The following is a 13,174-nucleotide window of genomic DNA, read 5'->3' as shown; positions in this document are numbered from 1 at the left end:
AAAGTGATGTTTTTTTTGAGTGGAAATGATCAGCGTTTCAGCCATTAGAGCGCTTTGGGGTGTTTTTATGACAAAAAAAAAAAAAGGTTTTGCAATCAACTGCTAGTAAGAATCGGTTTTTGGAACAAAGCTGCTGTGATGCTTGGGCTGCAACTTGCAGCTTCATGCTTACACTGGATTTCCCATAGTGACGCAGTCATGCTGATATACTGGATTGCCCACAGTGACGCACTCCCATAATGGCCAGTCAGTTTTGTTCTGTGTTTTCTCTGCCAAAACCTGCCATAAGCAGTGATACTATATTATAACCATGCAGCTGTTTGAGGGTTTATATGCAACATGGGAAATGGTGCATTTAGAAGTTTCAGTATAATATCCAAATATGAATAAATAGAGTGTTGTTCTGATCTTGTGTCATAAAAACATCATTCAGATAAATTACACCAATGTCCATGTTTGCTAAATTGGTATCAATGTGACCTCGGGAAACATTTTTCCCCGGTTTTCTGTTTCCTATACCAGTATTTATCTCTTGTTGACCACAAGGGGGCAGTGTTCCAACCTTAACAACACATCAACGAGAGTGCAGCAGAGCTGAGCAGGTAAATATGGCTTACCTCAGATGGTGCTCTCTCTGGTGCATTGGCCTATGTTTGGCATCATAAAGCACTGAAAGACAGGAAATGGAACAGGAAAATATAAAAGCTGTTTGGTCTTATCATTCTAAACATGTCAGCTGATTAGAGTTCACATTAGGATTTTTCTCACTGGCTCATTGTGCCAGTTTTCTTAATGAAGTGAGATGGTGAATAGCCTGAGCGGTAAATATGCAGAGAATGCTATTTTAATTTATGTCCAATGTGCCGTTTTCTTCCACTGTAACTACCAGCGCTTTAAAAAGAATACAATTTCTTCACCATAAATAGCTGTCAGCCAATCTTGGAATTAAGCTTAAGTTCCCCCACAGTGTGTGGGCTGTGTAGTGGGAGCCACTGGAAGCGTGATGTGTAGTTGTGTGGATACTCCATGTTACTAACACAGGTTACGTTTGTATTCGTGTTCTCTCAGGTCCTGTGGTGAGAGGCAGGCTTTATTTATTTATTTATTTTAATTTTTTTATACGTATATTGAAATTCTTTCCCATGAAAGATATCAGACCAAAGTGTGTACAACCTAAGCAGTGTAGCTATGTTAGATCCTTCAATTTAATAACATTTGGTGGTCACTAAAATGTGGATTGGTGAATAGAATACTCGGTGATTGCTCTGCTCTCTCTTCTTCCTTTAAACATGAAAAAGAATCTCCCCCCTTTAGTGTTCTGCCAATGGTCAGAGGAGAAAACAATGTGTCCATTCATGGCTGTTTGTTGCGGATTGTAGTCATTGTTGATTACAGCAGTGTGTAATCAGCTCTGTCTTCTCTCAAACTTGTGCTCACTTTTGTCAGTCTATGTCTCTGGGGGCTGCTAGCAACTCTGGAGAAATCAGGAGGGCGTGTTTAATGCCCGTGGGATCCACTCCTTGTTTTCCGTGTATCCCGGGGGTTGGAAGGCAGCTGAAAGTTCAAACACAGACACACTCCCTCATGCTCTGCATGGAAAGAGCTCAGAGATTAAGGGGTTTGTCTGCACCGCCAACAACAAGGATTGCTCACAGTTCGTAACTTGCCAAAGAGGAAGGATGATTCAGTTTTTTTTTTAAGCTGCAACTTTTGCAGCTATTACAGATTTGACTTTGTTGCAAAACAAGCTGTGGATAACCTGTTTTTCTTTTGTTCATCTGCTGGTGCAGGACAGGTAGAACAAAGTGTGGGGAGAAAGCAGCTGTGTGAGTCGCTGAGTGAAGGAGCCAAAGGATGCAGGTGGCAGCAAGGCTTGGCTTTAACTTGTTTGAAGTTTTTTCCCAAGTCAAAGGTGAAGGATTATTCCTGGCATAGGAATTTAGTCTTCAAATGAATGACTGCTTGAGCTGAATCTCAACAACTCCCGGGCAGAATGTGAACATTTGCCCATGCTACGCACTTGTATCGGTGTGTGAATAAGGATGTATGTGTGAATCAGTTTGAGTGAAGTGCCATGCTATTCCTCAGCAGTGGGGCGGTGGATGCAACCCCAAGGAGTACAGCTATTGGCCAACTGCAGCAGGGGAAAACCGTTTACCACATCTCTGTAATCCTGAAAGAAACACAGGGAGATGCCCCAGTGTCTATGCTGGGAATGGGCCGGGTCACCCACACCCAGGTGGACAGTTGCCAGCCAGGAGGAGACATAATTAACCTAGTGCCAATGGAGAGCAGCCCCAGGCTGGGTAGGGCACGGCAGGAGCTCAACAGTTGGCCCTCCTTCAGCCGTACAGGTAGAGCTGGGAGGCAAAAAGAGGAGGTAGTTGTGGAGGAGAATGAGGAGGAGTTGGAGGAGGTGGAGGGAAAAATGAAGACGGACAGGTTTTTGACACAACCCTCCAAGAACTCAGGTAACTCCTCACAGCAAGGCAGAGACGTGGCGGAGTTAGCTGCTCAGACAAACACCCAGGAGAAACACATTCGGAGCTCAACATTACGCTCCGTCACTATCCATTCTAAAGGGCTCATCTTTGGGGAACATGGCACTTTGACAAGACACAGCTCTCTGCCATGGGCCGTGTTGCGAAGGCCGCGTCAGGATGAAGCCCCGCTTGGCAGGAGGACGGTGAGCATGTATGGCGACCCACTCAAGCAGCAAAGAGATTCTCAACCTGAACAAGAAAGACCGCTGCGGAGGCCCAGGAGTGTGTGCATGCTGGCAGGCCCAGGCCCAGTCCTGTCGGAGACCCAGACCCAGCAACCCTTCAGGAGGGCAGGCATTTTAGAAAACAGCCAGCAGCACAGGAGCAGGAGGGCTGAGCTGAGAGCAGTGGATGGCCTCAATCCTATCGTGGCTCAGCGGCCTCCAGTCCCTGCAGATGTGACCCCCAGGGTCCGCCAGAGGAGCTGGAGGCCCAGGCCTGTCAGTATGACAGTATTGGAGCTAAGAAAGAGGGGTTCTGATGATGAGATAGACAGCCAGAAGAGCAGCCACACAGGCAGTGATGGAGGTTTTCTCAAAGGGAGCTTCCGCTGGAGGCTATTTAGCAAAGCCCCTCAAGATAAGAGCAAGGAGATGGACGGTGGCAATGATGTTAAACCTTCTCCCAAACTCAGCAAACCCGATGCTCCAAAAAGTACACTGAGTAATTTAAGACGGAGCCTCAGTCTGCGAATCAGGAGGACTCGGCCCCGGGACAAAGTTTCTTTAGGGTCAGAGGGGGAGTGGAAGGAGGGCTCTCAGACTAAAAGTACTGCTGAGGAGATAACAATGCCTCCGCGGCCTTTCTCGTACCTCACAGGGAGAACGCTTCCAACTTCCAGTGAGCAGATAGAGGATGGGGGCATGCAGTACATTCAGTACCACAGCAGGGGGAAGGTCAAGGTCATGGAAGTACCCCTCTGTCCAACAAAACTGTCCTCCAAACCAGTTCAGGAAGAACCAAGCATATGGCAGCTCATAGCCAATCGTTTCAGGAGGAAAGAGCAGCCATACAGTGGCAAATGTGAATCCCAGCAGTCCCAGAGCAAAGACACTGGCCAATATCCCCCGGCTGGGGATAATAAGTCAGAGCCAGTCTCCATAGAGACTCTGGCAGGCATTGACTCCCACAAAGGTCAAGGTAAGACCTGCAAGATTGCTGAATTTATTTTGCAGCTCAGTTCTCCATTTTAGCCCCTCGTTCACTGCACAGAAAGTTACAGCTCAAGAGCAACACGGAAGTGTGCTTTTTTTTTTTTTCAAGGAAAGACAGGCAAATGAAAAACACATGGGGAATTGTGAGTTTGGATGGCATTCAAAAAACGTCTGGTTCGAGAGTCCTTTTGGAATTTCTATTTTGGGTGCTTTATTTCTCCAGTGTTTTTGTGAACTGCCTGTTTATATGAACTTACACAGCACAATTACTTTGCTTTACGTAAGATTTTTGAAGTTGGGTAAATGAATAGGCGGGTGCAGTAAACTTAAATCCGCAGTGATTGATAAAAACACATTTTAATGGATTGTTTTACAGTGGTGTAACTGTGGTGAAACCCAGTCCCAGTTCTGTCTCTGTGTCACCTAGACACGGGACATGGGAGTCTTGATAATGCTGTCTGTTGGCCTCACAGAGAGACACAGCTTAAAGCAGTAGCATTAAAGCAGTTAGTGGCTGTAATGGGGATGCGTTTGGCAGCCTAGGAAGGCTAAATTAAGAGGGCTTACATGCTATAATGATGGGGAGAAGAGAAGACGACTTAAGCACTGTGTTTAAAGGTTAACTCTGACAGTGGAGGGTGTTTGTCCGGTTGCCTGGAAGAGCAGGGAGAGAGAGGCAAATATTTGCAACTTTTTGAATTAATAGCTGTGATTTGCTACATTTTTTTTTTTTTTTTTTTTTGCGTCAAGCACCAATTTCACACGTTTACACGAAGACCTAATTAGTCGTCCATGACAACTTAACAGCTTCTTCCAGTGTCAGGTCGCACATATGCTGTATTCATTCTCATTAAGACAACCTTTGAACCAGCAGAGCGTATATGTAATTCTCTAGCCAACATAAACCTTGTAATAGGTTCTGAGGTCAACTTTGTTGATCGCTCGGTCTATTTGTATTTGCACGTGACATGTTACCAGGGATACCTAGTCCTTTGTGGTGGAGTGGGAAGTCGTATCTGTCCATTTATTCCACTGCAGAGTCAGTCAGTCAGTCAGTCAGTCAGTCAGTCAGTCAGTCAGGCAGTCAGTCAGGCATTAGGAATGTAGGTGTGCCGATCAGCCTGAGTAAAGCTAGGTGTTCAGTGCCCTGGGCGGGACCCGGTGCCTGTTGCTACCTGCTTAAGTGTTTGCTTCCAAATTAAATCCAGGAAAGCTGAGGCCCAGCCGTCCCGCACAACTAAACAAACACACATGTGTGCACACACACACACACACACACACACACACACACACACACACTCAGAGTAAGTGTGTCCTGATGATAGCTTCTACGTTTGGTGTGTTAGTGAGGATTGGGGGGGAGGGGAGGTAACAGGATGAGGGGTTTGAGGTACGCACTGTGTCACCCACCCCCACCTGTGGATGAACAAAGCCACTCTGTCGTGCCCGTGGATGCATGAGTAATCAGTGGGCTGTGACGGTGGGGGGGGGCTCTCTGGGGGTCTTTGAGTTTGAGGAAGGGTCACTAGTCATGAGTTATAGGTGGTCAGCAGTGCACTTATCTAGTGAGGGTTGAAATGGTGGAAACGGGGCTGTGGATAGAGCTCTGTGATAAGCCTTCATTGTAGGGTGTCAACTGGATCCAGCAGATAGAAGAATTCTCGCTGATGTATATTTATTCTGACTTGCCCTAACTTGCCATTATGACAATTTGAAGAAAATCCCCCATGTGTGTGATCCATCCTCCTTTATCTTGAATCAGATTATACAATTTATTCATGAATTCCCTATGCTTCTTCTTTCTTTTTTCCTTTTTTTTTTTTGCTATGTCTCATTTGATACCATTTCCTGTGGATCCCTGCCAACAGCATTTCCTGTGTCAACTTTACCTTGCAGTTGGAATCAGTCTGCTGGCCTCAAAATCTGCAGATTGGGAATTCATTTGAGAGATGCATTTGTTTGTGTGTTTCATAGGGGTGGGTGAGCCGAACTCCCAGCATGTAATCACGTTCAAGATAAACAGACACTTTCAAGGAAATTTGGACAAAGAGTGACACTGTGATAATGCCCTCTCACCTGCTGCAGGAGACACGAGGAGACAGTGAGATATTGTACTGTGTGATACACAGTTTGGGCATGAGCGGAGAGAAATCTGTTAATATCCGAATATAATTTGTATTTGAGCATCTGCCACCGCAAATCTCCTCTCGGGTACATTTTGTTCTTCAGGATTGTGGTTCAGTAGGTGAGCAGCATCCTGCTGTTCTCCCGTCTAGAAACTGTTAGCTTTTAGCAACAAGTCTACAAACTGTTGAATTCGTTGGGGGTCTGAGTAGAGGGTCCACAATTTGTAGTTGCACGCAGCTTCTCTCTCTAATTCATGGTTGATTGTTTCCATCAGTTTGTTCTCTTGGACTGTTTTGTGTGGCACAAAAAAAAAAGATTAGCTAAGTCTGACACATTCCTCTCCTAGCTCTACAAATTGAGTCAATCAACCTGGGTAATGTTCTGCAAGACTTCTTGAAAACCCAATTTACAGAGCTCATGTTTAAAAGGGAATCCTGCTTGAACCAGGATGTTCAATTTATTTCCAGGGAAGTGATCAATGCTTGTCTGCAGACAACACACTGCTTTAAGAGCTCTAAGTAGGGCAGGCCATGCAGACCGCATTACCCTGGCATGGCATGAATATTTTTTACCTTTTTCTCTGCTGATCGTCTTTCTGACTTAGCTCCTCTTGATAGAAATAACAGAGTGGTGTTTGGGAGCTCAGCAGAACAAAGACACAAGCTCTTGCTGGGTTGTTCGCTGTGAATATGGCTTTGTAGATCAGCACATAAAAGGAAGATGCTACTGGACCATTTTGTCAAGACGTGCATGATAAAAGTAGTCAGACAGGGACTGTTGGTTGGTCATGAGGTTGCCAAATCAGGGAAGTAGAATTACTAATTGGTAGCTAAATTCACGCACTGTAATTTATTATGGTGGGAAAGCAGGGTTGGAAAGTCAGTCAGAGCTAGAGTGGAAGTTTCAACTTCAAGGTTTTTCCTCCCTCATTCCAAAAACCACTTCAGATTCACTGCACATAGAAATCCATGCATGTGCCCGCATGCACCCACACTCAAATAACCATATGCACACAGGGTTTCTGCTCACATTGCTTTTTTTTTTTTTTTTCCTCCTCATGAAATGGAATAAGTGGGAGAGGAGTGGGGGAGGGGGAGGGGGGGCTTGAGTGATTGTGCTTCGCTAACCTCAGACTGAATGGTCATTTTTATCCGAGTGGACATGAGCAGTGAAGTGAAAAACCTGACAAACAAGCTAGCAACACAGTTTTGCCCTCGCAGAGACAAAGACACCGGTGTCCTCTGAAAACATCACAAATGCAGGGTCTTTATGTTTCCACAGGCATTCTGGGACACAGTGAAGTGGGGATGCTCATATTTAAAGAATGACGTAACACAGAGCACATGGATTCAATTTGGGCTTTTTTTTTCTTTTTTTTTTTTCTTTTTTCTTTTTAGCAGGCGACCAAACTGGTTGTTCTGTAGCTGCTCCAAGGATGGCAAAAGTTGGTCTTGTTTCCCGTGTGACAGTTTGTTAAGGGTTTGTTTGTGAGAGGAAAATGATGATTTCCTAAAAAGATTTTTAATGTTGGAAAAATAAAAAAGCGTGTGTGTGTATGTGTGTGTTAGGTCGGGGCCAGTTTAGTTAAAAAATATGCTGTAGCAGAGATGCAGCACTTGTCAGCTGCAGCCGAAAAAACTCAATTTCTGTGTTGGCTTTTGATGACGTGTAATTTCCCTGCATGGTTATCTATGGATTGGGATTGGCCCTTTGTTTGAATGTGTCCCTCTTTGAGTCTGAAAAAGTCTGATTATGTGAACTAGACAAATGTGAGAAAAACATCAGGGCATCTGGCTGCTGCTTTTTTTTTTTTCCTGTTTATTTTCTAAATATGACTTTTTGTTGTTTCTGTTTAATTTCTCTGTTCATTGACTCTGTGTTAATGTTGGGTTTACCACAGCAAGTGCTAAAGACCGGAACCTTTCAATGTGTTTGTCTAATTGCTAGTGAGTGTTACATTTCTATCCACCCTCCAATTATGTAAAAAAAAAAAAAAAAAAGACATAATTTAAATGAAAATCATCATATAAAGCAGATGAACACACATGGAAATAACGGCAGTGTAGAAAATGACAGGATATCCAAGGAGATGAGATAACAGCCTCGTCTGGTATCATCTCAGAGCGCTGTGACCTGCACTCGGTTTCCTGCACTTAAAAACTGAGTCAGATGGGTGTCCTCGCTCGTGTCCCGACATGTCAAACCCACACTGAGAGGGCTTAACATGGGGCGTGCTGTTTAAAGACTACTCTGCCCCACACAATGCTTGGTGAAAGGCCCTTCTGTTTGGGATTCACTCCTCTCCTCTCCCACAACAAGTGAAGCATCCAGAGCAGCACAAGGCTCTTTGTAAATGGAGGTCAGAAATAAGTAAACATTTTAGCCGAGGGTTTCTTTTTACTTACTATAATTGTAGTATGTAAAGGTTTTTTTTGGCTCAGGTCTGCTCAGTTATTAGTCATATGTGCTTTTAGCATACATTTTGGAGAGAAAATAGAAACGTGTCTTATAGTGACAGTGGGTACCTTACTGTTTATGCTGTCATTCTTTTCATACTAGCATCACCTGGGGCACAAAGGGAAACCACTATTACTGCAACAAACAGGCATACAGTAATAATGACTCCCTGTTTGCTGGATGAACAATTTAATTGTTATGGTTTAGACATGGGGAGGGGTTGGTTTTGCACACCTTGTCGTCTGGAGACAGGGAGTCTACACTCCCATATTAGAGATGTTATCTTTTTGTGGGGGGGGGGGGGGGGGCGGGGCATGATCCAAAACAGGAAGGTGGCTTTCGTTCTGATAGTTGTTATGACACATAACTGTGTATTCGGGCTCAGTGGGAAACAGGCACAGCTTGTGGAGTTGTCATTTGTGTTTTTACTTCTCAGGGTTTTGTATTGTTCTTTATAGTGCTCTTTCCCGCTGCCCTTTTTCAAAGCATTACGATCTAGTCAAAGTCTCCAAATGTCACTGGAAAACCAAACAAGTTGAATCAAGCCTGTTAATAGCTGCCTTTTTAAAATGGATTTGCTTAATCCCCTTCAGAAATTGCACTGTGTAGAAACCTTATATTGACAAGGCCTGTATAGATTGTACTTACCAGAGGTGTTTCACAGCTGCCTCTTGGCAGCTGTGTGTTTTAGTTGTAAAGTTGTAAAGACACAAACAAAATTAGACCTGAGCAAATTAGTTGGGGAGATAGAGAAATTTGTATGGACTGGTTGTTTCTTTGAATATGCTTTAGGTCTACAGCCAATGATTGATTTCATTGTTAATTCATCTGCAGAATATTTTCTCTCTTAATCAATTTATTGATAAAATGTCAGAAAAATGTTCCAAAAGCCAAATAAGTTCCAAATATTTTGGCTTATTAAAATTGCTTGTTGTGTCTGAGCAAAAGCTCAAACCCATAGTTATTCAATATACTGTAAGAAAACCATCCAATATTCCCATTTCACAAGGTGAAACCTGTTTAGGTTCTCAAAGAATGACTCTAATGAATCTATTATTAAAATTGTTGCAGATTCATTTTCTGTTGATGGATGAATTGGCTAATCAGTACAGCTCTAATGTGTTCAGCTGTTTTGGCTTCTGTTCACACTGATCTTCAGGGGGAATAATGTGCAAAGAAAAATATGAATATAGAAATGGCTTCTCATGGAACAGAGAATCCGTCATGGCAGAAATAAAAGTCGAGGTTTGCCAGGTTCAAAGTCTCTGTCTTCCTAACCGTTTTACCCTTTGACTTAAATAAGCCTGGTTTTGCAAATCGACTGCAAATCTACACTTCAGTCCATAAAGATATGACACAATCCCACTGGTTAAGTTGTGTTTGTGTGCAGGACAAAAACTAGGTGAAATGACACTGAGCATTGAGTGACAAAAATCAACCCCCCAGTCATTTAAAATGCACTAGATACCCGAGCAGACTGTGGGTAGACTTATCTATTCCGTCATATCTTTTTGACAGCTGAACAGTCCGTCATAAAACTTGTTGCACACACCGCAGGCAGTCTATACACTGCAGCTGTAAAGTCACTTTGCCATCATCTAGCGGGAAATACTGTTAATGCCTTATTATCTGTAGCTGGGGTCAAACGGGACACAAACGCATGGGTTAGCTTTCACTGCTGCTTGACTTCATTTCTTTTTTTGCCCTTTTCCTTTTTAGACTCTTTCGTCAACAGCCAGGAATGGACATTGAGTCGGTCAGTGCCAGAGCTGAAAGTGGTGAGTAACTTTAAAAAAAAAAATTAAAAAAATGTTCTACCAGCCCCTCTGTCGATTCGCCCTCAGAGGCTTCATCTCACTGATCGATTTAAATGTCAGTGGGAGAGCATGTTCTGTCCATGTCACACCGCTTTTTGCATTTTACACAAGAGAGAAGGAGAACAGTTGAGAAATTGGCTGAACTTTTCCCTGGCTCGTAGTGGGTGATTTTTAATGAGATGCGTTGGCATGGAGATTGCAGGGTGGTTTGCAGCAGGACACGAGTTGAGTGACAGTTTTGGGCTAGACTCGTGACACGTCCTGGGTCTGATCCCACACCGCCACTGGAGCACATACACACACACACACACACACACACACACACACACACACACACACACACACACACACAGCCGCTGCCAAATGCCCAGCTAACATCCTCACATGATTTAATGTCTTCCACCCATAAAGACAAGCAACCTTGAAAAACTACACTCCACCATCCTGCCAGTCGACATCATATTTCCATGTGAGGGGAATTCATTGTTGTAGCAATTCACAGGGAGCTCAAAAAACAAACTTGCCTTTTTTTCTTTTTTTTTCTCTTCAAGCACTTTAAATGCGTCTGTTTCCTTTTATACTTCTAAGGTGTTAATTGGCAGCCTCCACACAGGGGTTTGTTAAATGGACCTGGAAAGGCTGAATTAAGTTGCAAAATAGCAATCATTCCTTACACAATATTCACAGAGTTACTGTTGAATGACAAGGTCGTACTGAAAAGAAGCTGGTCATATGTTTGGGAAGCTTTTCTATATGATGGCAACGTCAGTTCCTTCTCTTTCATGCCGCAGTGATTATGATCGGAACTGGGGTCAAAACATTTCCTGCAGATTAGTTGAAATGATGATCATAATCATGTGAGAATACCTCTGAAACATCCGCTACCACTCTGAGCTGCACCCTGCTATTGTAGTTTCCTGATGGCAGCTTAACTGTGGTCAAGCCTTGTTTTATTGTCACCCTTTGATAATCGAGCCCACGCTCTTTAATATTTCCAGATCGGGGCTAAACATCTGCAAAGAGGAGTAAAATAGGATAGTGCTGATACGGCAATTTGACTTCATGAAGCCTATATACCAGCAGGTCACAAAGCTGAGCAGTTAAAGGAGCAGGAACGTTGGGGCTGTGGTACGTTCAAAGTCGATTTCTGTTGACTCATAGCTTTCACCTCACACAGCCTACAACTTCTGCTAACTTAAAGCTTATTCATAGTTTATTCTGCCGGGGTACCTCCTGATATATATATACTTCAATTACAGAGTGGACAGGCTTGGAAAGACCTTCAACAGATCTTTTCTCTTGTGCCTCAAACTTCCCTATAATTAGAACCATACCTGACTTTAACACCCACTAATGATCTGAAGAAGAAGAGGACGATGGTGGGTAGAGGAGGAGCAGGAGGAGGTGGAGGAGGAGGAGGAGAGGGAGGAGATGAGGCATGTTGCAGCCTTTGTTCTTCCCAGACATGCAGGCATCATCAGCCCACCCTCCGCCATGCATCACCCTGAAGGCGCTGTAGTTAGGCCTGGTCTAGACACCAGGGACAGGAAGCAGGGGAAAGATTGCAACCAAACCAATGAATGCTAGAGGACTTTCCTCCATAATGTTTCAACCTCACGCAGCCTGCATGAAGGACCAAGCCGTCTTTTTAGGGGGGATTTTTTGTTGTTGTTTTGTTTTGTTTTTTAGGTTTTGTTCCTTAACCACAAACCAAATGTACTTTCCATTTCTAGTAATACCATATGTTTTGATTTTGATTTTCTACCTTCCAGGCAGCAGTTAGTTTCAGTTAACGAGTTTGAGTTTAGATTAGTTTGAGACAATGAGTTTAAAAACTGGGGCCGATATTCATTTTACACATTATACACATGACATAAACATTTTTGATGAAAATCCCTCAAATTTGGTTTTGAGGATATGTACTGAGCAATTAATAAATAAACTTGTCAGTGCTTACCAGTGGACAATCGTTTCAAAATACATTTAACATTTCATCTTTGTACAGCTACTTGTTACCTAGACTCTTTTCAGGGTCAGTTGCTGTATACCAGTATTGACTGTGATATTTAAAAAATGAAGTATTGATATTGTGTTAATAACACATATATGATAATATCGTGATGGCACATGTTAGGTCTTGCAGGTCTTTTGTTTATCAGTTCATGTGGTTGCATTTTCACTTTGCATTAAGTGTAATTGCTGTTTTTGTGCACTTTTGTACAGTCATTGTTACAGACTCTCTCTCCATCTCCCTACACTCGTATTTGAGTCTAAATCATTTGCCAAAAAAGAGACAAAACACACAATAAACAAAGTTAAAGATGAATTTGACAGATAGCATAATCTATGTGTTTATTTCAAATTTTCTATATATACCACAATAATATTGTTATCATAAATTCTTTTGGCTATAATAATTGTGAAGGGAAAATCTGATATTGTGACAGGCCTTTCATAAACTAATGCCTCAGCCTTTGATTTGTCAGTCGGGCTCTAATCGTAATGCTGCCTTTCCTTTGTGGTGCATTCAGTGCATTCTTTTGAATGAAAGAAACCATCAAAGAAACTAGCAGATTTCTTTTCACCCTGTCCATAAGAAAATGGCTTTATTTCCAATCATATAACTCTTGATGCAATGTTTTGTTGTTGGCTGTAATAAAAAGTAAATGCATTTTGAAAATAATGGGCTAAAACCTGTGGAACCACTATTATGATTGATCTTAAAGGTTCACCCTTGACCTGGGAAAAAGGAAAAGAGCATTTTGACCAAAAAGGAAGAGAAAAAGAAAAGTTCACTTACTTTGTATTTCTGAACCTGTAAGACACATTTTGTGGCATTACTCAAATTGAAAGCCTCAGAAATATCTTGTGCTGAGAAGTTTTTTTTTTTTTTTGTTAGGTCACCATTATGGTCTTTTACTAAATACTCTAGTGGTTTGTACCTGTCAGTAATAATCACTGCATTTTGTTCTTGGCCTTGCAGGGCATCGTGGGAAATCTGTCCAGTGGGAAGTCTGCCTTGGTTCACCGGTACTTGACAGGCACATATGTGCAGGAGGAGTCTCCTGAAGGTAAG

The 13,174-nt window shown here is 42.8% G+C and overlaps 1 protein-coding gene across 4 annotated transcripts in view; it reads left to right on the top strand.

Annotated features, from left to right (window-relative positions):
* agap3 (ArfGAP with GTPase domain, ankyrin repeat and PH domain 3) overlaps positions 1-13,174 on the top strand; it is a 115,705-nt gene that overhangs the window by 42,166 nt on the left and 60,365 nt on the right. For 3 of the 4 annotated variants that reach the window (XM_056391305.1, XM_056391306.1, XM_056391307.1), the window contains exons 2-3: positions 10,001-10,059; positions 13,082-13,169. In XM_056391305.1, coding sequence (XP_056247280.1) covers positions 10,001-10,059; positions 13,082-13,169 — 147 coding nt within the window. Of the gene's footprint in view, positions 1-1,596; positions 3,684-10,000; positions 10,060-13,081; positions 13,170-13,174 lie in introns of those variants that run through there. The other variant, XM_056391304.1, reaches the window with a different exon arrangement.

This window comes from Seriola aureovittata, chromosome 12 (assembly GCF_021018895.1).
Source record: "Seriola aureovittata isolate HTS-2021-v1 ecotype China chromosome 12, ASM2101889v1, whole genome shotgun sequence".
Lineage (NCBI taxonomy): Eukaryota > Metazoa > Chordata > Actinopteri > Carangiformes > Carangidae > Seriola > Seriola aureovittata.
This window is presented reverse-complemented; position numbering and strand designations above follow the sequence as displayed.